The 26,142-nt window shown below is 53.9% G+C and overlaps 2 protein-coding genes across 7 annotated transcripts in view; both read left to right on the forward strand.

Moving 5' to 3' along the window:
- The first annotated feature begins 2,541 nt into the window (after positions 1 to 2,541).
- On the forward strand, positions 2,542 to 13,366 carry PELI3 (pellino E3 ubiquitin protein ligase family member 3). Of its 4 annotated transcripts, none has more exons than XM_039470845.2 (8): positions 2,542 to 2,696; positions 3,812 to 3,964; positions 4,508 to 4,579; positions 6,940 to 7,069; positions 8,150 to 8,251; positions 9,299 to 9,493; positions 9,793 to 9,981; positions 11,641 to 13,366. In XM_039470845.2, the coding sequence occupies exons 2-8, from the start codon at positions 3,813 to 3,815 to the stop codon at positions 12,208 to 12,210; spliced, it is 1,410 nt and encodes a 469-aa protein (XP_039326779.1). In that variant the 5' UTR covers positions 2,542 to 2,696; position 3,812; the 3' UTR covers positions 12,211 to 13,366. The 4 variants fall into 4 exon arrangements, with proteins under 4 accessions (XP_039326779.1, XP_074257838.1, XP_039326780.1 ...); XM_074401737.1 differs by having other exon boundaries at positions 3,812 to 3,940; XM_039470846.2 differs by lacking the exon at positions 4,508 to 4,579.
- Positions 13,367 to 13,471: 105 nt separating this feature from the next.
- DPP3 (dipeptidyl peptidase 3) overlaps positions 13,472 to 26,142 on the forward strand; it is a 34,964-nt gene continuing 22,293 nt past the window's right edge. Inside the window, exons 1-6 of one of the 3 annotated variants that reach the window (XM_010348360.3) lie at positions 13,472 to 16,490; positions 18,539 to 18,816; positions 21,521 to 21,610; positions 24,143 to 24,280; positions 24,858 to 24,932; positions 25,512 to 25,605. In XM_010348360.3, coding sequence (XP_010346662.1) covers positions 16,439 to 16,490; positions 18,539 to 18,816; positions 21,521 to 21,610; positions 24,143 to 24,280; positions 24,858 to 24,932; positions 25,512 to 25,605 — 727 coding nt within the window. In that variant the 5' untranslated portion in view covers positions 13,472 to 16,438. Of the gene's footprint in view, positions 16,491 to 16,848; positions 17,052 to 18,538; positions 18,817 to 21,520; positions 21,611 to 24,142; positions 24,281 to 24,857; positions 24,933 to 25,511; positions 25,606 to 26,142 lie in introns of those variants that run through there. The other 2 variants (XM_003937747.4, XM_074401735.1) reach the window with 2 other exon arrangements.

Below are 26,142 nucleotides of genomic sequence, written 5' to 3' on the forward strand. Positions count from 1 at the left end.
TAGGATCTCACTCTGTTGCCGAGGGTGGAGTGCAGTGGTATGTTCATAGCTCACTGCAGTCTCAATCTCCTGGGCTCAAGAGATTCTCCTGCCCGAACTTCTTGACTAGCTGGGACTATAGGCAGGCACCACCATGCCCAGCTAATTTTTTAATTTTGTAGAGACACGGTCTTGCTATGTTGCCCAGGCTGGTCTCAAACTCCTAGCCTCAAGCGATCCTCCTGCCTTAGGCTCCCAAAGCATTGGGGTGAGCCACTGCACCCAGCCCTGTTTTGTTTTTTCAACATATGTTCTCAACTAGATACGCAACTACCTTTCCAAACTATTCCAAGCCCCTCACCTTCAGGCATTTGAACCCAAGAATTAAATAAAGCTTATATCTTATTCCTTTATTTGTCCCTTTCTTTGATGCAACAGGGACAAGATCTAAATTGAAGAGAGAAAAGGGAGGGCTGACAAAGGAATTTCAAAACAATACTGCAAAACCTTATTTCACCACATTTAGGTATCATTATTATGATTCCCATTTTACATATAAGGAAACTGAGGCCTAGAGAGATTAAGAAGCTGGAGTTCTTGGGGCAGAGTGCTGGGTTTAGAGCCAGAAGCCAATGCTGGAACTTCAGCATCTGTGTCTGCTGCTGGTGTCCTAACTCTCCCTTCCTCTCCCTTACTTGGGCAATCCTGGGATTGGGCACACCCAGGCTCCCTGAGGCCCCTGAAGGTCTGGCTGTGCCCACCATGCAGCTCCAATCCCAGTACTCTGCCCCAGGAGAAATCCCTGCCTCCTTCTCCAGTGAGTCTTGGTGATCCCCCTCAGACCTTCCTCCATACAGTCCAGTGGCAGGTGGAAGCATCAGCTCTGCATCTGCCTGGCTTGTGACCTGGGGCAAGTTTCTTCTCCTGCCTCAGCCTGAACTTCCTTGTGTGTAAACGGGGGATTATAACAGGGATTCAGTGTGTGTTCACTGAGGACCTGCTCTGGCAGGCAATGCATTGAAAGCTGGGGGTACACAAGGGAGTGAGGCTGTCCAAGGGTCGCTGTGCACACCGGCACAACAGGGGCCTCTGGAGGCATCAGGGAGGACAGCTATCCTGTGTCACAGGGTTTGTGTGACCTGTAGCCAGCAGCCCAGCAGTCTGCTTGGTGGGGGTCTCCCAGGGAGATTCTCTGTGACTAGTGTCTTATCCCCTAAAGAATGTGCCATCTGGTGCTTTCTTGTTTCATCTAGCCACTGGGCCCCAGAACAGTTGGCAAAGCAGTTGGTATCTTTGGCTATTTTTAGGTGGGGGAGCTAGTGGGGTGGATGTGGTGGCCCCAGGGGAGTCTGATAGAGGGAGCTTCAGGTGCAACAAGTTTGTGGGGGTGGGGTAGCAGCAGCTTTCTCTCAGGAATGTTTAGGCAAACTCCCATGCATCCTTCGTGATGCAAGGCCAAAGCCACCTCCTCTGTGCAGCCTTCTTTGATTTTCTCATAAAACACTACCACTGCCACCCACAAGACGAAAGACTTGATCTGGAACTATAGCCCAGCCTTTAATTACAGTTCCAGACCAAGAGTACTGAGCAACGGGGACCTTACCTGATGAAGATAAGCTTTCTTTTCTGCACCTCTGAGGCTCCATCCTGCCATCCCTAGTCAGAACGACAAGGTACAGAAGTTAGGAGTTGTGACTGAAGTCACTCATACAGCGGAGATTCCCTTTTGGCCCATTTCTAGTAAACTACAACAAGCAAGTCACTTTTGTAAATCTATTTTCTCATCTGTAAAATGGGCAACCATCATGCTTGCCTCCCAGGATTAAAGTAAAGGGTTTAATTTGCTCAAAGCACAGCGCACAGCGCCTGACATACAAGAGATCTCTCGCGAGCCCCAGGCTTAGAAGGGGCTGTGCTCCCCTAAAGGTCTCCTTCCTTTGCAGCAAGTCGGGTGGTGTATGCGTGCTGGCAGAGGGGAGGTGGCTGAGGGGAGGGGAATGGGGGATGCCCAAGCTGGGCTGGAAGACAAGTCTGCGACTCTAGTCAACTGCGGCTGCCTTCCCCGCTGACGCACACCCCCTTTGCCTTTGCCATTTTCCTCCTCTCCTCTAATTGCGTGGCGCCCACAGATGGGAGGCCAGGTGTCGGAGCTGAGGGTGGGGAGTCCTCGGGCCTAAGCCTGGGGAAGGGGCCTCCAGCGCCATGTGAGGGCCCCGATCTACGGTGGGGAGGGGGCGCCCGGGTCTCTGGGAGAATCCCGGAGTCCCCGGAAATGGAGGCGGAGTCTGGGGAGCCTGAAATGGGGGACGGGTCGCGTAGACTAAGGGAGAGTCCTGAGCCGGCGAGGAGGGGCAAGGGAGTCCCCCAGTCGGAGTGGAGGGCGGGGCTTCCCTGGACAGAGGGCGGTGCCAGGGGAGGGGCGTGGTCTCCCGTGAAGGGGCGGAGCTCCGCCGACAAGGGCTAAGCTTCGCCGCAAGAGGCGGAGTCTGGAGCGAGGCGGGGCTTTTCCTAGGGGCGGGGACAGTGGGGCGTGGCCTCAGGCCAGGGGGCGGAGCGTGGCGGTTGGCGCTCATCCCCCTCCCCCGGCCCCGGGTGTCCCCGTGACGAGGCAGCTCGGAGCCGCCGCGGGCCGGGCCCATCCCGCCGCAGCGGCCCGGGGCCGAGCAGGGGCTAGACGGGGAGGGAGTGGCGCCCAGCGGGGCCCGGAGCGTGGCCAGGTGAGGCCGCCGGGGCGGAGGGGGCGGGGGCTGCGCCGGGCGGGCCCCGGCGGGCGCGGGGGGCGTGTTTGCGTGTCTGGGGGTGGCGGAGGGAGTGGGTCCGAAGGCGGGCGCTGGTGGCTGCTGCGCGCCCGCGCGTCCCTGCGGTCGCGGTTGCGGGTGGTCTCTGCGCCGTCCGGGCCCGGGGTGTACGGGGCCGTGAGCGCGCGCGTGTTGTGCGGAGGGGCCTCCGGGTGTGGACCTGCGTAGGCGCTGGGCCGCGGTTCTCGTTCTGCCCGCCCTGGGCGCAGGGCTCCGGGCGCGGGCCTGCCCCGGCGCAGTCCCTCCGGCGCGGAGATGTTTTCCAAACAGGCTGCCTGCGGGAGACGTCTCTGCTGCAGCCCGAGCTCGAGGGGGGAGCGCCGCCCCCACAGGCCTCCTGAAACCTGGGTGGTCGGGACGCAGACAGACACCTGAGGGAGGGAGGGAGGAGAGGGCGAGCACCCAGGAGGAGACCATAGGCCTGCCCGCAAGGGGAGGCCGAGATGGGGAGACTGAGGCAAATGGATGGTGTGGCGGAGGCGGGCAGACAGGCAGAGACGGGGAATGGGGGAGAGAGATGGTGAAAAGGACAGCAGCTGGGAGGACAGAGAGTCATTGAGAAAACAGACAGACAGACAGAGGCCTAGACCTTGAAGGGGCAGAAAGATTCATATGGACAGGTAGATTCAAGGAACCTGTTAGAGGGGCTAAACCAGAGGTCCAGAGGCTAAGAGCTATACCTAGGAACTGGGTCTGCGATGAGGGGTAAGGGCCCCCAACTCATGGGGTACCCCTCTTTGAAGCACATCCCAGTTTGGGATCTTGGACAAAAAGTAGCCTCTGGCTACCCCAAGTTGGTCCATCCCTCTGGCACCACTGAATATCCTGACCCTCTGACTGTGCCACCCATCCCTGGTATCCCAGCAACCTCAGGCAGTTTAGAGGAGGCAGAGGGAAAGTGGTTGCCATAGCAGTAGAGGCGGTGAAAGGTCACCCTTGCCTTAGCCTAGGCGGCCCTGCAGCAGGCTGGAGCTGGGATTGAGCGGGGCTGGGGTGGGAACCTGCAAAGCTCTTTTCTCTCCCACTCTGCCCAGAATGGTGCTGGAAGGAAACCCTGAAGTGGGGTCCCCCCGAACCTCAGACCTCCAGCACCGGGGGAACAAGGGCTCTTGCGTTCTCTCCTCTCCCGGTGAAGATGCACAGCCAGGCGAGGAGCCCATCAAGTATGGTGAACTCATTGTCTTGGGGTGAGCATCCCTGGCCTAGGAGGGGTGAGGCACCAGACACCCTCCCACACCCAGCACAGCCAGAACAAGGGCCCTGACCCCTCCTTCCCCCACATAGGGCTTTCTGCTGTTTGTCCCTCCTCACCTTCCCAGCTGAAAGGCAAAATAGACCCAACCCACCTCAATTCATAATTATTATTTTATCTTCCCATTTTTCACAAATTACTGTGACAACTCTAACTGCCCAAGTTCCTGATCAGATGAGAAAAATGTGACACCAGCTGCCTTTCCTAAAGCACCTAGTATGTGTGGTGTGGGATGAAGAATTCTTGGTTGAGTTCAAATCCTGCCTCTGCAAGTTGCTGAACTTCCCTGTGCCTCCGTTTCCCCTGTTTTGCAAATGGGGATGATAATAATCCCTTCCTCAGAGGGTTGTCAGAAGGAATGAATGTGGTGATTTCTGTAAAGTACATAGAACAGCGCCCAGCACATATCGAGTGTTCTGGGAGGCAGGCCTGTGCCAAGCCCTTTCATGGACATTATTTCATTTCAATCTTCACAAAGATGCTGTGAGGAAGGAGGTGAGGAAACCGAGGCTCAGAGAGGGGAAGTGACTGGCCCAAGGGCACACAGCTGGTAAGTGGCAGGGCTGGGATTTGGACCCAGATCTTTCTTACTCTAGGTCTAGTGCACTTTCACTAAGCCGCAGCTGACCCGCACACTGCAGATGGGAAAGCGAAGGCCAGGAGAGAGGAAGCCACGTGAACTGGCGGCCGGGCCAACCTCATCCCTTCCTGGTCTCTGTCTGACCAGGATCCCTGCACCATCCACTCAGCTCTTTCCCCAGCTCTTACCCTCTTCCCTCTTCCTCCTCTCCCAACCAGGTCTCCTTTTGGCCTCTCTCTGCCATCAGTCCTAAAGAAACTATTTGATAAGCTATATCATTATGATTTTTAACAAAAGGCTGCTGTTTGTTGACATGTGCTTTTAAAAAAAAAAAAAACAGTGATAGTGAACACTTATCAAGGCCTTGCTATAAATATGCCAAACTCCGTGCCAAGCACTTTTAAATGCTTTGTCTCATTTCGTTCTCAAAATGAACCTCCAAGGTAGGTCCTGAAAAATTAGCTCCATTTTACAGAGGTCATGTGATAAGTGGAAGAGCCAGATTTAAGCCAGGCCCAAGCCTGTGTCCTGACCTGTCCCACCTCAAGGCCTGCCCCTGTCCATGTGTGGGAAGAGCTCACAGGGGCAAAAGTGATGTCTCCCTTGGGAGAGCTTGCCTTGGAAAAGCAGCTGCTTCGTATCCCACAGGCAGGACTGGCTTTCCAGCCCAAGGCAAGGCCACTAATGTGGGAAGCTGCAGACTCACGGGTGTGGGCCCACCTGGCAGCCCCCTGCAGAGCAGAGTCCACACTGGCTGCACATCAGAGATGGCTGGAGAATGCTGAAAATATACATTGACAGGCCCTCTCCAAGCCTGCAGAATCACTGTCACAGTGGGTAGGCCCAGGGAATCTGGATTTTTTTTTTTTTTTTTTTTTGAGACAGAGTCTTGCTTTGTTGCTCAGGCTGGAGTACAGTGTCATGATCTCAGCTCACTGCATCCTCCGCCTCCCTGGTTCAAGTGATTCTCCTGCCTCAGCCTCCTGAGTAGCTGGGATTACAGCTGGGATTACCCACCACTCCTGGCTAATGTTTGTATTTTTGGTAGAGATGGGATTTTACCATGTTGGCCAGGCTGGTCTCAAACTCCTGACTCCTGACCCCAGGTGATCTGCCCGCCTTCGTCCCCCAGAGTGTTGGGATTACAGATACGGGTCACGGTACCCGACCTCATCTGGATTTTAACAAATTCCCTGGAAGATCCTGATTCAAGCGGCCTTGTCTGTATTTGGCAGCTATTTGTCCTGTCACTTCCTTTTCCCAAACCTTCCTGGCTCCCCACTGCTTACAGAATAACGTCCTCAGCCTGGAGTTCAGAGCCTTCCCATCAGCATCATCTCCCTACCACACTTTACCACCAAAGTCACCATTCCCCGATCTCATCAGACCCTGACAGCCTTGGGGCCTTTGCTTAGGGTGAGCCTCCATCTAGAGTTGCTTCTGCAAGTCTGGAGTGGGACAGACCAGGCTCGAATCTGGACATTTTCACCTACTAGCCTGAGGCAAGTCACTTTACCTCCCTGAGCCTTGATTTCTCTCATGTGTAAGATGATCAGAGAGCCACTTGCCTGGCAGGCCACTGCACAGATTCCATTAGGTGATTGATGCCATGAAGGCCAGGAACACAGGGGCAGTAGCCCATGGCAGCAATGAGAGCTATGACTCACCCGCTCTGTGCCTCTCACATCCATCCCCTCCAGACAAGAGCTAGAAAGGCAGGTGGAAATTTGACATATATAGACATGGAGGTGGTGGCATTGTGGGCCATTTTTTCCTTTCATTTTGGTTCCTAGTAGAGGTGTGACAAGTGACAGTTTGCTACAGGTGAACCCTTTCTAGTTCTTCAAGACCCAAGAGGTGTTTCCTCTCACAGAAACCTGATCCTAGAGCCAGAATTCCCTTTTCTTCTAGGCTATGGCATCCTTGGCTTGTGTCTGGTTGTGGCAGGTGGCACTTAGGTTCCTGAAGAAGCTGAGGAACCTCTCCACTGAGGGCCCACAACTGACCCTGTGGTGCTCTACTGCCCCCATGCACAGCACCGAACCAGGCATGGCTCAAGTGTCTAGGAAATACTTGGTTAGCTGAATGAAAGTGCTTTTGAAACTGTTCTGACACCCCCCGCCCACTCCCTAGTGCACCAATTTGTTATTGTAGGTCTTCCGGTTTCAGGGGCTTCTAGAGCTTGTTTATTAATGTAGGATCTCCCCAGAAGTTGGCAGTTTCCTCCAAGTCTCATCAGGGGTTCACCTTCCCTCTGTCTCGTGTCTCACCTTCCCTCTGTCTCGTGTCTCCTCTTGCAACCCTTTCTTCTTCACCCCCCACATGTATAGCTACAATGGATGTCTAGCAAGTGGGGACAAGGGCCGCCGGCGAAGCCGCCTGGCACTGAGCCGCCGGCCGCATGCCAACGGAGTGAAGCCAGATGTCATGCATCACATCTCCACGCCGCTCGTCTCCAAGGCAAGCAACTGACCCATAGACCTGAGCGCCAGTCCTGCCCAAGGCCCAGGTCTTTGGCCTTCCCAGTCCTACCTGTCCACAGCCCCCCACTGCAACAGGGGAGCCCACTTTGTGTCATCACTCTCTGCTTATTGGGCTAGCCGAGAATGGTGATGAGACATCCTTTGCAGTGTGCACAGTTCTTTACAATTTGCAAAATGCTTCCTTGACCCCTGGACCTCTCTGAACCTTGGCTACCTCTAAGACGGTGCTGCTTCTTTCCATCCAATGGAAATGGAAATGGATGGAAATGAGCTGTACCATTTTAGAGGCAGCTAAAGTTCAGAAAGTGGGAGGCGACAGTCACACTGCAATGGTAAAGGAAAAACCTTTGGCTTTAGAGGATTTGGGTTAGAATTCAACCTCTGATATTTCCAGCTGTGTGCCTTTAGGCCAGTTTCTTTCTGACCTGCAGTTCCTTCAACGGTAAAATGGGAATGATAACCCCATTCTTTTTTGTTTTCGAGGCAGAGTCGCGCTCTGTCACCCAGGCTGGAATCCAGTGGTGTGATCTCGGCTCACTGCAACCTTCACTTCCTGGGTTCAACCCACTTCAGCCTCCTGAGTAGCTGGGACTACAGGCGGGCACCACCACACCTGGCTAATTTTTATATTTTAGTAGAGACAGGGTTTCGCTATGTTGGCCAGGCTGGCCTCGAACTCCTGACCTCAAGTGACCCGCCCGCCTGGGCCTCCCAAAGTGATGGGATTACAGGTATGAGCCACCACGCCCAGACTGGTAACCCCATTTGTGTTCCATCCTCTGGCACCACTGAATATCCCGACCCTCTGACTGTGCCACTGCTCCCTGGTATCCCAGCAACCTCAGGTAGTTTGGAGGAGGCAATTACTTAAAAATTCTTAGGGTGACTGTAGGGTTTAAATCATGTGAAACACCTGCTGCACTGTTCACCCTCTGCAAAGGATGGAGCTGCCCCCTTCCCAGGGAGTGGCTGCTGGGCCTTGAGCTCCAGCTGCCGGCTCGAGGCATACCCTTATCATGGCTGCACACCCTGGCAAGTGACTTTTTTCTCCCCTCAGGCACTGAGTAACCGTGGCCAGCACAGCATCTCGTACACATTGTCCCGGAGCCATTCAGTCATAGTGGAGTATACACATGATAGTGACACAGACATGTTCCAGGTATGCTCAGGCCTCTCCACACACCTCCTGGCCACCAGGCCTCTAGGCTCTGCAGACATTTCAGGTGAGGCTACAGGATGGGAGGCCATGGGAAAGTTGCTTCTCTTCAGACGAGGAAGCAGGATGTCCCAGTGTGGGCTGCTGACTGCAGAGTCATACAGCAAGTCAGCGGCTGTATCAAGGCTCAGACTCAAGACTCCCAGACTGGGAGGTCACATAGCTCAGGAGTTCAGGTGTGAGAGGCTAATGTGTGGGTTCAGATTTTGGCTCCATCACTTAAGTTCATTTTTCTTTTTTTTGAGATGGAGTCTTGCTCTCATCACACAGCAGTGGACTCTTGGCTCACTGCAACCTCTGCTTCCTGGGTTGAAGTGATTCTCCTTCCTCAGCCTCCTGAGTAGCTGGGATTACAGGCATGTGCCACCCCGCCTGGCTAATTTTTGTATTTTTAGTGGAGACGGGGTTTCACCATGTTGGCCTTGAACTCCTGACCTCAGGTGATCCACCCGCCTTGGCCTCCCAAAGTGTTAGAATTACAGGCGTGAGCCACCTCACCCAGCCAGCGTCACTTAAGTTCTCTGGGCCTTGGTTTACTCGTCTGTAAAATGACACCCTTAATAGTACCTGCCCCACAGGAAGATTAACTTGGGCATTGCACATAAAATGCTTAGCACAGTGGCTGGCCTATGGCAAATAGTTACTCGGAATTCACTATCTGCTGCTAACATTTGAGCAGCAGATATTATTATTATATTATTATTAATTGTTATCTTGTCAGCAAATCAACTGGTATTTATTGAGTGGGTTGATCCCCAGCGCTGGGGGCAACAGAGAAGGAGAAGCTCCAGGCCATGGCTTCTTGGACTTGGAGACCCCATCTGGGAACCTAGAGGACCTAAGGAGTTGGTACTGCCCCTTCCTCAAGGTCTAGCAGCCTCCTTGTTTGGTGGCCTTGCATACAGAGCAGCTGCTGGTACTCTGGGTGGGGAAGCCCATGAGAGTCCCCTGTGCACAGGCAGTCCCTGCTTGCCCTCCCTGTCCTCACAGATTGGCCGCTCCACGGAGAACATGATTGACTTCGTGGTTACAGACACATCCCCTGGAGGAGGGGCTGCCGAGGGCCCTTCTGCCCAGAGCACCATCTCCCGCTATGCCTGCCGAATCCTCTGTGACCGCCGGCCGCCCTATACTGCCCGCATCTATGCCGCTGGCTTCGACGCCTCCAGCAACATCTTCCTTGGAGTGAGTGAGCCCCCAGGAAGGGACCAACTCTATCTGTGAGGCAAGGGGTAGGCTGGGGAGGTGTAGCACCTTGGGGTGAACCAGCCCACAGTAATTCAAAGGATGGTCTCCGCAGGGCTTAGCAACCCCAGCTAATTGATGAGCAAAGTGAAGCCCAGAGAGATGCTCAAGTCATGCAGCTTCAGTGCCAGGCCTCTCTGGGCCACCTCCAAACTTGAGAGTAGAGGGGCAGTGCCTCTGGCACATGGCCTGCTGGTGGGCCACTGGGGGATATGATCTGATCCCTTATGTGGTCCCAGGAGCGGGCGGCCAAATGGCGGACCCCGGATGGCCTGATGGATGGACTGACCACCAATGGAGTCCTGGTGATGCACCCGGCGGGCGGCTTCTCCGAGGACTCAGCCCCGGGTGTCTGGCGGGAGATCTCGGTCTGTGGGAATGTGTACACATTGCGGGACAGCCGCTCAGCCCAGCAGCGGGGCAAGCTGGTAGGTGGCCCACTCCATGTCCCACCCCCATCCTTGCCAGGCCCTCACAAGCTGCCCATCTCCCTGCCCAAGCCAGGAAATGATCTCTAGTCTTTCTGCCCCAGGGAACCCCAACAGGCTCCACGTTGGGGAATCCCAGACTCAGGGAGTTCTTGGCATGTGCCACTTGTCCCACAGACAGGCAGACAGACCAGGGTCCCCAAGCATAGCGTGCATACCACTGGAGGTCCAGGGGGTCATGCAAAGCAAGGTGCACGCAGACACACTGTGCAGTCCCAGGTGGCTTTGAGGCTGCTGGCAGCTTGAAAAAATCGTACTCTCTTATAAGGGTGACACTTGGCCCATGTGTGAGCAGTTTATAGCCTAAAGTGTTGGCAGTTTGCAGCACGTCTGTCACATTCAGACAGGTTTAGCACTGTTCTTTTCTCCCAGGAGGAAAGTGTCCTTAGAATAGTTCTGACACAGGTGTTAGTGGAAGCTCCTTGTGGTACAGATCAGAGAGTTAAGGTTAGGAGCTGGAGTAAGTCCTAGGGAGAGGCAGGGGCTGCCCAAGGTTACATGGCTGTGCTCCTCAAACGGGCCATGCGCTGCTCTTCCCAGGCATGAGCACATTGGCCAAGGAGATGCAAAACCTCAGAGAAAATCATGGCTTTTCTTTCCAGAGCGTTGACTCTGCTGGGAGGTCTAGGGAAGCATTATTTGTTAAAACAATGCATGTGAATGTTTCACAGGCCTACTCTGCTTGAGCACCCACAATTTGCCACGTATTGTTCTAAGTTTTTACGTTGATTATTTATTTATTTTTATTATTATAATATTTTTATTTGAGATGGAGTCTCACTCTGTGGCCCAGGCTGGAGTACAATGGCACGATCTAGGCTCACTGCTACCTCTGCCTCCCAGGTTCAAGTGATTCTCCTGTCTCAGTCTCCCAAGTAGCTGGGACTACAGGCATGACGCACCACAGCCAGCTAACTTTTTGTATTTTTAGTAGAGATGGGGTTTTACCATGTTCACCAGGCTGGTCTTAAATTCCTGAGCTCAAGTGATCCACCTGCCTCGGCCTCCCAAAGTGCTGGGATTACAGGCATGAGCCACTGCACCCAGCCTGATTGATTCATTTAATCTTCACGAGAACCATTTGAGATGCCAGAAGGTACAATCCACCTTGAGGATGAGGCAACTGAGATAGAGAGAGGTTAAGTTACTCAACCAGGGACACAGTTAGTCAATGATGAGGCCAGAATTCAGCCTAGGCAGCCCAGCTCCTGAGTTTTTGCTTTTAACTGTAACCACTAGGACAGCTGCTTTGGGCTAAGCACCCAGCATTCCTCGTTAGAAGTCTTCCTGCCTCTGCCTCTTCCAGAAGGGGGCACTTTGGAAAACGTCTTGTTTTAGAAAAACTCTATCTAGGTCCAGACTTCCTGATTAGACAGATGGGGAAACCAAGGCCCATGCCCCGCTGGGAGGGGGGGTCAGCATGTGCCTGGGGTGCACCTGCACGCCTGCTTGGCCTCCTAGCCTGCCTTGCCCCTCTGCCCTGCCTGCCCTGCCAGCCCTGCCAGACAAGGTGTCCTCTCCAGGGAGGCTCCGTGGGATGGACCTGCGGGTTCAGTAGGGGCCTCTTGGGCAGTAAGGCCCTTCTACTGCCTCTGGCAGGTGGAAAACGAGTCCAACGTGCTACAGGACGGCTCTCTCATCGACCTATGTGGGGCCACACTGCTGTGGCGCACACCAGCAGGGCTGCTGCGGGCTCCCACACTGAAGCAACTGGAGGCCCAGCGGCAGGAGGCAAATGCAGCGCGGCCCCAGTGCCCCGTGGGCCTCAGCACTCTGGCCTTCCCTAGCCCAGCCCGTGGCCGCACAGCACCCGACAAACAGCAGCCCTGGGTCTACGTCCGCTGTGGGCACGTCCATGGCTACCACGGCTGGGGCTGCCGGCGGGAGCGGGGCCCCCAGGAACGTGAATGTCCTCTCTGCCGCCTTGTAGGGCCCTATGTGCCCCTGTGGCTTGGCCAGGAGGCCGGCCTCTGCCTGGACCCTGGGCCGCCCAGCCATGCCTTTGCACCCTGCGGCCACGTCTGCTCTGAGAAGACTGCCCGCTACTGGGCCCAGACACCACTGCCCCACGGCACCCACGCTTTCCATGCCGCCTGCCCCTTCTGCGGGGCCTGGCTTACCGGCGAGCATGGCTGCGTCCGTCTCATTTTCCAGGGCCCACTGGATTAGGCTCCCTGGAGCCCCCTGCTGCTGTGCCCACCTGCCTGCCCAGGTCCCCACCTCCTGCAGCCCAGTGGGAGCTCTGCATGTGGGACACTCCCTGCTGGCACATAGCCACACCAGATGGACATGTTGGATGGGCTGCGCCCTTCCCCCCAACTGTGGCCCCCCACAAGGAGATCCCCAAGATCTCCACCCCAGTCATGCCGATGGGGCCTTCAGCACCGGCTCTGTCCTGGGTTGATGGAGGAAAGCCCAGCCCCATGCCCTTGCCCTTCCTGGGGCATCCCACATTGTGCCGCCGACACTGTGTGCCCCTGGGGGAGTGAAGGGGTCAGGAGCCCCTGACCCCCAGATTAGGCTGGCTGTGCCCTGAGCCTGCCAACCCAGTTTCAGACACTTACCCTTCTTGCTACCACCCTGGGTTCCTCTATAAACCTCGATGCTCAGCTGCCCTCACAAGTCCCACATGCCCCGCATGCATGCAATGCCTCCAGCCCCAGAGTGAGTGGTGGGTAGGTGGCAGGCTGGGCCAAGCATTTGCTGATAGCCAGTGGGCTGGACTCTGTGCTAAGTGGTCTCTGGGGATCCAGAGGCAATCAGACCTGGTTCCCCACCTGGCAGAGTTCACAGTCTAGAGGATGACAGACCGTTACCAAATGGCAACACAGCTTCATGTGTGCCAGGATCAGAGTATGATTGGGCTGTGGCAGGCCTCACTGGTCATGGAAAAGTGAGGGAGGCTTCACGGAGGAGGTGGCATAGGAGCTCAGCCTCGATGGCTGCTCGGAACCCTCTGGGTCCACAGGATGGGAAGCGCGCTCTATACAGAAGGGAGGGCCTGTGCACAGGCTCAGGTGTCAGTAAGCCAGGAATCCAGGGACAGATTCAGGGTGGCTAGAGCATGGACTGCAGGGGGACAGGGAAGGAGGTGGAGCAAAAGGTTGAGACCATGTGACCAGGGAAGATTGTGACCAAGGAAGATGCTGGATGGAGGATTCTGAACCTCATTTGTGGATGGTCAGGAGTTAACAAAGGGAGGAGAGAGGAATCACTGGTCAAGAGTGTCGGCTGTGACACAAGGGCCGTCATCCCTGAATGTCCACCACGTGCCCCGCACTGTGCTGATGATAATAATAACTATGTCCATTGAGCACTCTCCAGACACCAGGCTCTGCTTCTTGGAGGTTTTGTTATTTAATCTTCATAGTAACCCAAGAAGGGAGGTGTTGCCATTTGTGTTTCTGAGAAGATGAGGGCAGATTCACCAAGTCACACAACTAGAAAGTGACCAAACCAGGATTTGAATCCTCAGCTGCTCTTCTCCATCACAGTGTTGCTTTCCTTCAACAGAGGTGGGGGTGAACCAAGCAGGGTTTTGGATACTGGATTGGTGGGCATGCACCTGCTTCATTCCCAGCCCTTCACAGGGCCCCTACAGTGGGCAAGGCCCTGCCTCTGGCAGCCCATGGTCTGCAGAAGGACCTACCTGTGCTTGTACTGGAAGCTAATCCCCACACCTGTACTGACCACCTGCACCCCAGGCCAGGATGCAGTGGGCCATCAGCCAGTCTGGAAGTATTTGGAGGAGTGAGAACCAGGAGCTCTAGAAGGCCCAGGAAGGACCTGGAGACTGAGCCAAGTCTTGAATGGCAGAGCATCTCCAAAGGCAGGGAGAGTTGGGAGGGCAGGCCAGGTGAGGGGGACCCCGAAAGAGAATGGGGAGTGGGGAAGGTTGCTGGGGCCTGGTGGGCCTTGATTGCTGTGGAAGCCAAGCCTAAACTAGATTCCTATTCATCCTGGCCACAGGTGGGGATGTTGCTGGGGTTTCTCCCAGACCATTCCTCGGGGTAGTGAGCCAGGAAGACAGATGGCTGTTCTGGAGATGAAGAGAAGAAGGTCTGAGTACAGGCCTGACCTGATCTGGGTCCCCAGGAGAAGGCAGATGGCAGAGCCTAGGGGAGTGCAGATTCCAAGGGGCAGGACGGACCTGCCCAAGGGCGCACAGTTGGTTGGGGCCAGGGAGACCAGGCCTGGGCTATTGCGAGGATCCAGGGCACCACATGTGATGAGAGGAGGAGGGTATGATCAGATTCTTGCTTCCAGAGCATAGCACTGCTGCAGTGGGGGCAAGGAGGGTGGGGATGCTGCAGGAGGTGTTGGAGCATTCCAATTTCTCTCCCCCCACATATACACAACAAAGCACTAAAAATCCAACTCTTCCAAGTACTCGGGTATTGGTGGAGGGGATCAGACAGCCCTGGTCTTATCCCAGCTCTGCCTTTGCCAGTTCTGAGAGCCTGTTTCCTTAACGTTAAAGGGAATAACAGTCACTACCTTGCCAGGTGGTTGAGAATATATGGAGGGCACCTGTAACAGTTGATTCATAAGTGTTACTCCTCACCTACCCCTTGTTCATTCCCATGGGGAAGAGTCAAGGCTGGGGAGTTATGACTCCAGTGATAGACTGCTCCATGTGAGTGTGTGTGTGTGTGTCTGTGTGTTGGAGTCAGGTGAAGGTGACAGTGTGGTGCAAAATCTGAATCAGGCCAGGTCCCAGTTCAGGGACACCTGAACTGTGTGGTGTTAGAGCAGTCGGTGAACCTCTTAGCCTCAGGTTCCCCATCTGTACAATGGGTAAAGTGATGATACCTCAGGAATCTTGCAAGAATTAAATAAGGTCCTCCATGCCAAACTGGTAGCAAGGGACCTCAGTACATGCTCATATTATCTGTAATTATAAAAATGTGATCACACAGCTTGTTGAGGATCTTGAGAGCACTGAAATCTTTTGCTTGCTTGAGCTGCCCCTGCTGGCAATGGACAGCACTACCGCCTTTACCTGTGCATATTTCAACTTCACCTGTCAGTCAACTTTACACCCTTTTTACTTTTTTTTTTTTTTTTTTAAAGACAGGGTTTCACCATGTTGGTCAGGCGGGTCTTGAACTCCCGACCTCAGGTGATCCGCCCGCCTTGGCCTCCAAAGTGCTTGGATACAGGTGTGAGCCACCATGCCCAGCCCTTTACACTCATTTTAGACAATTAAAACGGAGGCACAGGAAAGAAGAGGGGTGACTTTCCTGAGGACACTGACCAACTTGTTGAACTCCCCCATATAAAAAGTCATCATCAAAGCTAAAAGCTTGTAACACTCTTGTGCCAAGCAGGGCTTTGCGCGCCTTTGTGGATGAAACTGGTGTCTGGTAGGCGGACGCTGCCTGGCTTAGACACAGGCGCAGCAAGGAGACTGTGGGGTTTCAGTTCCTAAAAGCCCCTCACCCCGCACAACTATAGGGAGCAGCACTGTAGTCAACACATCACACCCTATAATATCCCTTGGATTGGATTCAATTATCAGCCTGGTTTTCCGGCTCAAAGAGCCAAAACTTCCAGACAACCTCGGTCCACCCCGGGTCTGACCCTGCGCCCTCACTTAGACTACTCCCCATTCGGCCTAGGTCCTTCCACATGCCCCATTTAGACCGAGGTGTGAGCCTGTCCAGCCCTGTAAAAAGTGGACTGCAAGCCCGCCTTTGCCCTGGACTCCCTTTTGGGGCCGCAGAAGGCTTTCTCAGCCTTCTGGCTTCTGTCAAGCACCAGGAAACTGTCAGCCCGTTTGTGCTGAGGAAACTGAGGCTCGGGAATGTTTAGCGGCTGCTTCCAGGCCCGTGGCGGGTGGGTGGTGGTGCAGTGAAGCACTCGTGGCGTTTCTCCGCACCCCTACACGGGTGGGACCACCTCAGCCCTGGCCCGAGTCGGCTCAACAGTAGCCCCGATTCCCGGCACCGACAGCTTTGCAGCCTCCAAGTCTCCAACCCCAGGCCCCGAGTCCCGTGAGGAAGGTGGAGCCACATTACTCCTATTGTGTGGGTTCCCACCTGCAAAAGTGAGGTCCGGGCCCCTGGGGTGAAACCCCAAAAGAAAGCGGGATCGGGGCTGGGAAAGGGGGGGTTCTCAAGTCACTGATACCCTTGCCAGCTCGGCCTGGGCTTGGTGACCTTGTCAGTCCGGTCTGTCGGGACTAGGCCGCGGCCAGGCGGGGCACAGAGCTCCCGGGTCCGGCGCGTGTGCGGCCTGCGGACAAAAGGCCGAGTCCGCGGGGCCAATCCGCTGGGCGGGAGCTGGCGGGCCGAGAGGGTCGTCTCGGCGCATCTATTGGCTGGAACTGACGCCCATCTGATCCCCGGGGCCAGGCAGTTGGCCAAGAGGGGCGGGGTTCGCAGAGCCCCAATGAATGGGGGAGCCGGAAGCAGGAAGTGAGTTTGCGAACGGAGCAGCGGCTGCAGGTGAGGCGCGGCGCCCTGGTTTTGGGGGTCACAGTGTGTCATCCCGGGGGACCAGGACTAATCTGTACTGAGCGCAAAATCACTCCCTTTCTGCCCACTCTCCAGTACCGCCTCCAAATTCATCCGGCCTTCGAGGCCAAGGAGCGCTCCGGGCAGCAAAGAGTTAACAGCCCTCTGGGAACCTGGAGGTTGTGCTTTTAGGGCGGAGCCTCTGGAGTCCCGGGCCGGGCCGGGAGACGCGAAACTCTGCCTCAGCCGGGACTGGGCGTGGCGGGGAGAATGCCGCGCGGGTTGGGGTATCTCCGGGTCCCAACGGGGCTATCAGACCTTCGGTAAATTGTTGGCCCTTCCTAGCCTCAGTTTCTCTATCTGTAAAATGGGCTTTCTTCTGGTTGTGAACTTTCGTGGCTTCCCTGGCGGAGCACAAGGAGAGAGCCAGAGAATGGAGGGCCGAGGAAAAGCAGTTAGAGGGATGAGGATGGGACACGTTCAAGGAAAGTCATTTATTGCTGTGGATAATTTCCGTCCAGGAAGACCTCATCTGATTAGTGCACCCACCTGGTAAGACTGAGGTTATTCCCTCTTTCACAGAGGAGGAAACGGAGGTACAGAAAAGTGAAGCAATGGACTTGACTTTAAGGAGTGTGGGGCTGAGTCCTTGCTAAAGGCTGAGGCTTCCATCTGGTGGCCTGGCGCTCTATCCTTACGAGCACAGTGGAAAGTGTCAAGAATTCTGAACAAGGACCAGGCGCTGTGGCTCACTTCTGTAATCCCAGTACTTTGGAAGTTCGAGGCAGGCGGATCACTTGAGGTCAGGAGTTCAAGAGCAGCCTGGGCAAAATAGTGAGAGCCCCGTCTCTACCAAAAATACAAAAATTAGCAGGGCGTGGTGGCGTGCACCTGTAGTCCCAGCTACTCAGGAGGCTGAGGCAGGAAAATAGCTTGAACTCGGAAGGCAGAGGTTGCAGTTTGAGATCATGCCATTGTGCTCCAGCCTGGGCAACAGAGTGAGACTCCTTCTGAAAAAAGGAATTTTGAACAAGGAAGCAGGGAGGGGCCTGGGCTGGGAGCCTAGAGATGAGGGTCTCTGCTGCTGATGTCTCTATTGTGAGATTAAGCAAGGCTCTTAGCCTCTCTGAACCTCAGTTTCCCCATATGTAACACTAGGTAGAGTCTTTTTTTTTTTTTTTTTTTTTTTTTTTTTCGAAATGGAGTCTTGTTGCCTAGGCTGGAGTTCAATGGTGTGATTTGCCTCACTGCAGCCTCCGCCTCCTGGGTTCAAGCAATTCTCCTGCCTCAGCCTTCCCAGTAACTGGGATTACAGGCGCCCATCACCACGCCCGGCTAAATTTTTTATTTTTAGTAGAGAAGGGGTTTCACCCTGTTGGCCAGACTGGTCTTGAATTCTTGACCTCAGGTGATCCATCCATCACACCCTCCCAAAGTGCTGGGATTACAGGTGTGAGCCACCATTCCCAGCCTTAGAGTCAATCTTTAAGATATAGAGGCTACAGCCGGGCGCGGTGGCTCAAGCCTGTAATCCCAGCACTTTGGGAGGCCGAGGCGGGTGGATCACGAGGTCGAGAGATCGAGACCATCCTGGTCAACATGGTGAAACCCCGTCTCTACTAAAAGTGCAAAAAATTAGCTGGGCATGGTGGCACGTGCCTGTAATCCCAGCTACTCAGGAGGCTGAGGCAGGAGAATTGCCTGAGCCCAGGAGGCGGAGGTTGCGGTGAGCCGAGATCGCGCCATTGCACTCCAGCCTGGGTAACAAGGGCGAAACTCCGTCTCAAAAAAAAAAAAAAAAAAAAAAAAAAAAGATATAGAGGCTACAGACCAAATATGGTCCATCAGTGTATTTTGTGACCTCCTTGGGTGAGTCATTTCACCTCTGAGCCTCAGTTAGCATATCTGGTGAATGGGTACAATAGTATTCCTTTCCATGTGTGCTTTTGGGAGGATTAAATGAGATCATAAGAGTTCAGGACCAGGTATGCAACTGTTGTGGGGTAAACGACAGCTGTGATGATAGTGATGGTTCTCAGCAGGGCCCATGGCGGACACCCAGTACATCCTGCCCAATGACATTGGCGTGTCTAGTCTGGACTGCCGTGAGGCCTTCCGCCTACTGTCACCTTCAGAGCGCCTCTATGCCCACCACCTGTCCCGTGCGGCCTGGTACGGAGGCCTGGCCGTGCTGCTGCAGACCTCCCCCGAGGCCCCCTACATCTATGCTCTTCTCAGCCGCCTCTTCCGCGCGCAGGACCCTGACCAGCTGCGCCAACATGCCCTGGCCGAGGGCCTTACGGAGGAGGAGTATCAGGTCAGTTCTCTCGGGCCAACCCGCATTTCCTGAATGGCTTCTGGGTGTGAAAGACCAGGATGCAAATGTCTGTCTATTTCAAGGGGTAGGTGGAGGATTAAACCAAAGGTTACAAATTCAGGCACTTCCCCTCTCTGGAACCTCAGTCTTCTCATCTGTAAAATATGCATGTGGGATGTGTATACCTCTTAGTGTTGTGATGACCCACTTAGAACAGTGCCTGACTTCAAAATAAATGGTGGCTTCTCTGATTATAGCAAAAGAAACTGTAGTGGAGATTCAGGGAAGGCAGAGGAAGGAGTCCAGAGTAGGAATCAGGAGGTCTGAGATCAGGACCAGTTCTCTACCACACTGTGTGGCCCTGGAAAGAATGTTCTGCCTGTCTCTTAGTTTTTGTTTTTGGATGTATTGGTCAGTTAATAGATGAATTCTTAGTGCATTGCAGCAATGCAGAAAGACACAAAACAAAACCCAAAGATCACTCATTCTCAGTACCCTCCTCAGAGGTAACTACTGAGGCTGGTTACAGCCTTTTCTTTTTTTTTTTTTTTTTTTTTTTTTTGGTGAGAGTCTCATTCTGTCACCCAGGCTGGAATACCGTGGCACAATCTCAGCTCACTGCAAACCTCCGCCTCCCAGGTTCAAACACTTCTCACGCCTCAGCTTCCCAAGTAGCTGGGACCACAGGTATGTGCTACTCTGTCCAGCTAATTTTTGTATTTTTAGTAGAGCTGGGTTTTCACCATGTTGGCCAGGCTGGTGTTGAACTCCTGGCTGCAAGCAATCCACCTGCCTCAGCCTCCCAAAGTGCTGGGATTACAGGTGTGAGCCACCATGCCTGGCCTTAGCTGCAGCCTTTTTTTTTTTTTTTTGAGATGGAGTCTCACTTTCACCAGGCTAGAGTGTGGTGGTCCAATCGCGGCTCACTACAACCTCCCCCTCCTGGGTTCGAGCAATTCTAATGCCTCAGCCTCCCGAGTAGCTGGGATTACAGGCACGCACCACCACACCCAACTAATTTTTGTATTTTTAGTAGAGACTGGGTTTCACCATGTTGGCCAGGATGGATTTGATCTCCTAACCTCGTGATCCACCTGCCTCGGCCTCCCAAAGTGCTGGGATTAGAGGTGTGAGCCACCGCGCCCGGCCAGTTACAGCCTTTTCTATGCCATCTGTATATTACATTCCTATATGTGTACATGCATGGTGACTCAGTTCCTTGTTTTCGCTTTTATAGAAATGAGATAATGTTCTTTTCCTGCTTCATGTTCTGCTTTTCCCATTGAATGCCAGTTCTTGGAGAACTTCCATGGGGTACATATAAATGTACCTTACTCCTTTTTATTGGCGTGAAGGATTCCATAACAGTGTACACTGTAATCAATTTACTCTTTTCTTTATTGCTGGACATTTAGCTTGCCCTGTTTTTCTTACAAACAGTGCCATGGTGAGCATACTCGTGCACACATGTGAGGAGGATCTATTTCTAGATGGAGAACTGCTGGGTCAAAAGTTCTGTACATTTACAATTGACTGATTTTGTTAAATCATCTTCTAAAAAAGCTTCACTGCATTATATTCCCACCAAGAATGTACAAGAATATGACCTGTTTTTCTATATGTGAAATAAAGGGATTTTGGATTGTTTCTCTCTGAGCTGATGTGCTGTTTCTTCTACCGCTTTTGAATGTTGGGCAATGACTTCCCATCTTGAGGGCTTGGCTTACTCATTAAAAGAGCTAATAATCTGTGGAAATGTTTATAAATGAAAAGGTACAATCCAAGCGTTACTATTTTCAGGGGAATTCTTATGTTTGCAGTAGCAGAAACCCAACTCAACTTGGCTTACATGAAAAAGAGAGTTATTGGCTCACGTGATTGAAAAGTCCAGGTCTAGTGGAAGTTTCAGGCAGGGCTGGATGCAGGGATTCAGTGCTCCCATTGGGATGCAATCTTCATCTCTCCGCTTGGTTGCTTTTCTCACTCATGGAGGGGAGCTCCAGGGGTTCCAGGCCTGATAATCCCTGGTGTACAGAGGCTCTTTGCCAATAGGAAATGTCCTAGGTAAAGCTCTTAGGCCAGATGGAGCTTTAGGTCCATCCCTGTAGTCAGGGATGGTGGTTTCTCAGACTGGCTGAGCTAACTTACATCCCTGAGCTCCAGGAATGGCCCTGGAGCTGGGGGAAGGGAGATCCCCCAGCCCCCTACCCACAAGAGGAGGTCTGAGGTCTTATTACCAGAGGAAGATCTGGGGCCAGCAGAAGCCACAGAGAAGATAGATGACTAAGGCCCCTCCGGCTCTAACGTGTGTTGCTTGCTTCCAAGGCCAGCTGCCTGATGGGTCAGAGGCTGAGGACAGGCTCCCAGGAGGAGGGAGGTGGTGCTGGAATTAGGCCTTAAAGGACGCAGAAGCCTCAGGTGGCTGAGAGGGTGCTGGGATGGAGAGGACAAAGGCAGACAAGCGCTTGGGTGTGTGTGGGAACTGTCCAGAAGATCAGTTAGGCAGGACAATGAGGGTGTGAAAATGGGTCTGTGAAAGTCAGTGTGGGCCAGACTGGGGCTTCCCAGGACCTGGGTCCTGCCCACAGATTTCCTAGCCTTACCCACACTGGTTCTACTGGGGCATTTGCATCTCAGGAGGGGGTGTCACTGGGGTCAGGGAGGCTGTGCTTCCTAGGTCTCTGATGCCTGCCTCCCCCCTCAGGCGTTCCTGGTCTATGCTGCGGGTGTTTACTCCAACATGGGCAACTACAAGTCCTTTGGTGATACCAAGTTTGTTCCCAACTTGCCCAAGGTGAGCCAAGGGAGGGTTGGGGAAGTGGAGATAGGGGTTTGGTGGGGTGGGGGTGGAGAATGCATTAGAAGGAGCCCTAACCAGAGTATCAGAAGCAGAGACCCTTGAGCCTATTGCTGTCACCCTGTGTGACTGTGGGTGTCACCAGCCTCACTGGGTGCTGCAGCCTCTTAGTGTATAAATGAAAAGCACAGCTCTCCCTGACTGCTGATCTTCAGGTGGAACAAGGGCGGGATGTGGAAGCGTTCTGTGACCTTTTAGGTGCTCGCAGACACGGAGCTCATTGGTCATCACCAGGAACAGTGGCGAGTGCTGGGCAGGAAGCATCCCCACCAGGGTTATGAGGCTTGAGTCTGTTTAGGGCAGAGGTGGTTCTTACAGCAGGTATAAGAGCCGGGACTTTCACATGCACACAAGTCACCTGGCAATCTTACTGACGTTCAGCATCTGATTTGGCAGGTCTGGCGGCCCGAGGCTTGACATTTTTTTTTTTTTTTTTTTTTTTTGAGATGTAGTCTTGCTCTGTTGCCCAGGCTGGAGTGCAGTGGCATGTCTGCTCATTGCAACCTCCACCTCCTGGGTCCAAGGAATTCTCCTGCCTCAGTCACCTGAGTAGCTGGGACTACAGGCGCGTGCCACCATGCCCGGCTAATTTTTTGTATTTTTAGTAGAGACAGGGTTTCACTGTGTCAGTCAGAATGGTCCTGATCTCATGACCTCGTGATCTACCCACCTTGGCCTTCCCAAAGTGTTGGGATTACAGGTGTGAGCCACCGCACCCAGCCTGACATTTTTTCATTAAGACAGGGCATTGCTCTGTCACCCAAGCTGGACCTAGTGGTGTGATCATGACCCACTTCAGCCTCAACCTCCTGGACTCAAGTGATCCTCCTGCCTTAGCCTCCCAAGTAGTTGGGAATGTGGGCATGCACCACCACAACAGCTAAATTTTCTTCCTTTCTTTTTTTTTTTCTTTTTTCTTTTTTTTTTTTTTTTGGGATAGGACCTCACTCTCTTACTCAGGATGGGGGCAGTGGCACAAACACAGCTCACTGCAACCTCAACTTCCTATGCTCAAGCGATCCTCCTCAGCTTCCAGAGTAGCTGGGACCACAGGTGCCTGCCACCACGACACCTGGCTGATTTTTTTTTTTTTTTTTTTTTTTTTTTTTTTTGAGACGGAGTTTCGCTCTTGTTACCCAGGCTGGAGTGCAATGGCGCGATCTCGGCTCACCGCAACCTCCGCCTCCTGGGTTCAGGCAATTCTCCTGCCTCAGCCTCCTGAGGAGCTGGGATTACAGGCACGTGCCACCATGCCCAGCTAATTTTTTGTATTTTTAGTAGAGACGGGGTTTCACCATGTTGACCAGGATGGTCTCGATCTCTTGACCTCGTGATCCACCCGCCTCGGCCTCCCAAAGTGCTGGGATTACAGGCTTGAGCCACCGCGCCCAGCCTGGCTGATTTTTTTAAAATTTTTTGTAGAGGGCTGCGCATGGTGGTTCATACCTGTGATCCCAGCACTTTGGGAGGCCAAGGTGGGTAGATTACGAGGTCAAGACATTGAGACCATCCTGGCCAACATGGTGAAACCCCATCTCTACTAAAATACAAAAATTATCTGAGTGTGGTGGCACATGCCTGTAGTCCCAGCTACTCGGGAGGCTGAGGCAGAAGAATTGCTTGAACCCAAGAGGCAGAGGCTGCAGTGAGCTGAGATTGCACCATTGCACTCTAGCCTGGCACCTGGCAACAGAGCAACATTCTGTCTCTATAAAAAAAAAAATTTTTTTTTTTTTGTAGAGACAGAATCCCACTGTGTTACCTAAGCTGGTCTTGAACTCCTAGGCTCAAGCAATTCTCACATCTTGTCCTCTCAAAATGCTAGGATTACAGGCATGAGCCACTGTGTCTAGCCTAATTTTTTTTTTTTTTTTTTTTTTTTTTTGAGATAGGGTCTCACTTTCGTCACACAGGCTGGAGTGTAGTGGCAGGATCTCAGCTTACTGCAACCTCCACCTCCTGGGTTCAAGCAATTCTCCTTCCTCAGCCTCCCAAGTAGTTGGGATTACAGGCGTGCACCATCACGTCTGGCTAATTTTTATATTTTTGGTAGAGACGGGGTTTCACCATGTTGGCCAGGCTGGTCTCAAACTCCTGAACTCAGGTGATCCACCTGTTTCAGCCTCCCAAAGCATGGGGATTACAGACGTGAGCCACCTTGCCCTACCTAAATTTTTTTATTCTTTGTTGAGATGGGGGTCTTTCTGTGTTGCCCAGGCTTGTCTTGGCTTCCAAGCCTGGCCTCAAGCATGTCTCTCCTCTGCTTCCTGAAGTGCTGGGATTATAGGCATGAGCCACCGCACATGGAGGCTTGACATTTCTCAGGTCCCACCAGTGCTGCTGGTCCATGGACCGCACAACGAGCCAAAGCTCTTAGGCCATGGGAGAAGAGCTTGGGAGTGGATAGGGAGGCTCTGGAAGGCAGGTTTGGGTGGGGTGACTGAACCAGTGGCCTCCCTTTCCCTGCAGGAGAAGCTGGAACGGGTGATCCTAGGGAGTGAGGCCGCTCAGCAGCACCCAGAAGAAGTCAGAGGCCTCTGGCAGACCTGCGGGGAGCTTATGTTCTGTCTGGAGCCAAGGCTTCGACACCTCGGGCTGGGGAACGAGGTGAGGCCCCGACTCCTCCAAGGGGAGGGGGAGTGGAGGGAATCCTTCCAGGCCACTTGGTAAGGAGGGAAGGACACGGAATGGGGAAGCGATGGGCTCTGCCTCACACTCCTGAGGCAATACTGCTCCCTACTCTAGGCCTCAGTTTTGTCATCTATAGAATGAGAAGCAGGTCAGGTTGAATGCTTTCTGAATGCCCTCCCAGATCTGACATTCTGCATGCAGGATGTGGTGTGCTGATGGAGGGAAGGAGAAGGCTGAAGGAAGAGGGAGCTGAGGAGAAGATGGCAGGGAAGGAGGGGGTTGCAGGGTGGCTACCTCTGCAGGCCACCTCAGTTGCCTGGGGTGAGGATGCAAGTCTTAGGGGTGGCCAGCCTGAGAGAGGCCTCAGCAGGGCTGCAGGAAGGCTGGAGATGAGCATCTGTTTGTTTTACAACTTTTTCCCCTAGAGGTAGATGGAGGGGTAAGGGGTAGAGGCTGCTGGAAGGAGGGAGGGACAGGAATCCTGGAAGATGACATCCCTGCAGCCCTGACCTCGGCAACTCCTCTTTCCCATGTCCCCTCTCTTCCCCAACAGGGAATCACCACCTATTTCTCTGGGAATTGTACCATGGAAGATGCCAAACTGGCCCAAGACTTTCTGGACTCACAGGTTTGGGGTCAGGGGATCTCAGGGTAGCGTCGGTTTGGTGGGGTTCCTAGTCCTAGCCCCTCATACCTGGTGACCACTCCTGAGTCTCTGCTTGACTACCCCCCGCCCCTGTGTACGAGGGAAGGTGCCACCCCTGCCCCACCCCAGGCTGTAGAGCCTAAAGACAGGCTCAGAGCAGGATGAGGAGGCAGGACCTCAGGCCACATCCTTGTGTGGCTCTGGGGTCCGTGTGTCAGTGGAACTCCCAGCTCAGCCACTTACCAGCTACGTGATCAGTTTCCATGGCTGTGAAGTGGTACCCACCTCCAGTAGCCCTGGGTTCACAGAGGCCATGCAGTGCCTGGCACAGTGGTTGGAGTCAGTGCTTAGTAAAAGTTAGTGCACAGTGTCACGAGCAGAGCAGGAGAGGTGGCCCTGGGCTGTCCCTGCCCACTCTCCCTCTCCCCACTACAGCCAACTGGGAAGGCCCAGCCTGCTTTGCCTCCATGCCTTCTCCCCCTTGCGTGGTCCATTTTCCTCTTCCTACCCCACTGTCCCCTCCAGACCTCACTCTCTAACCCCTGCCCTGGTCTCTTCTAGAACCTCAGTGCCTACAACACCCGGCTCTTCAAAGAGGTCGACAGAGAAGGGAAGCCCCACTATGAGGTGCGGCTGGCTTCTGTGCTCGGCACAGGTGAGCTTAGCCCCAGGCTTCCCTTCTGCCCCCTCCCGGCCATTTCTGGACCTGGGTGGCTCAGGCCACCAGCCCTGCCAGTGCAGCAGAAAGAGGGTCCTTCTCTCCCAGGAGTTTCTGCATAAGGCCAGGGAATGGCTCTAGTTTCTCTATATTAGTCCCATATTTGTCTGTGAACCAATCCCTGAGGGCTAGCAAGGGACAGGTTTCTGACTGGCTCAGCCTGGTCTCAAGCTTATCCTGTAGTCAGGCAATGAAGTTGGCCCCTCAGGCCGGGTGCGGTGGCTCACACCTGTAATCCCAGCACTTTGGGAGGCTCAGGCAGGCGAATCACCTGAGCTCAGGATGGTGCCCAGCATGGTGAAACCCCATCTCTACTAAAAATACGAAAATTAGCTGGGTGTGCTGACATTTGCCTATGATTCTAGCTATTTAGGAGGCTGAGGCAGGAGAATCGCTTGAACCCAGGAGGCAGAGGTTGCAGTGAGCCGAGATCTTATCACTGCACTCCAGCACTCCAGCCTGGGTGGCAGAGCA

This window comes from Saimiri boliviensis, chromosome 6 (assembly GCF_048565385.1).
Source record: "Saimiri boliviensis isolate mSaiBol1 chromosome 6, mSaiBol1.pri, whole genome shotgun sequence".
NCBI classification, from domain to species: Eukaryota; Metazoa; Chordata; class Mammalia; order Primates; family Cebidae; genus Saimiri; species Saimiri boliviensis.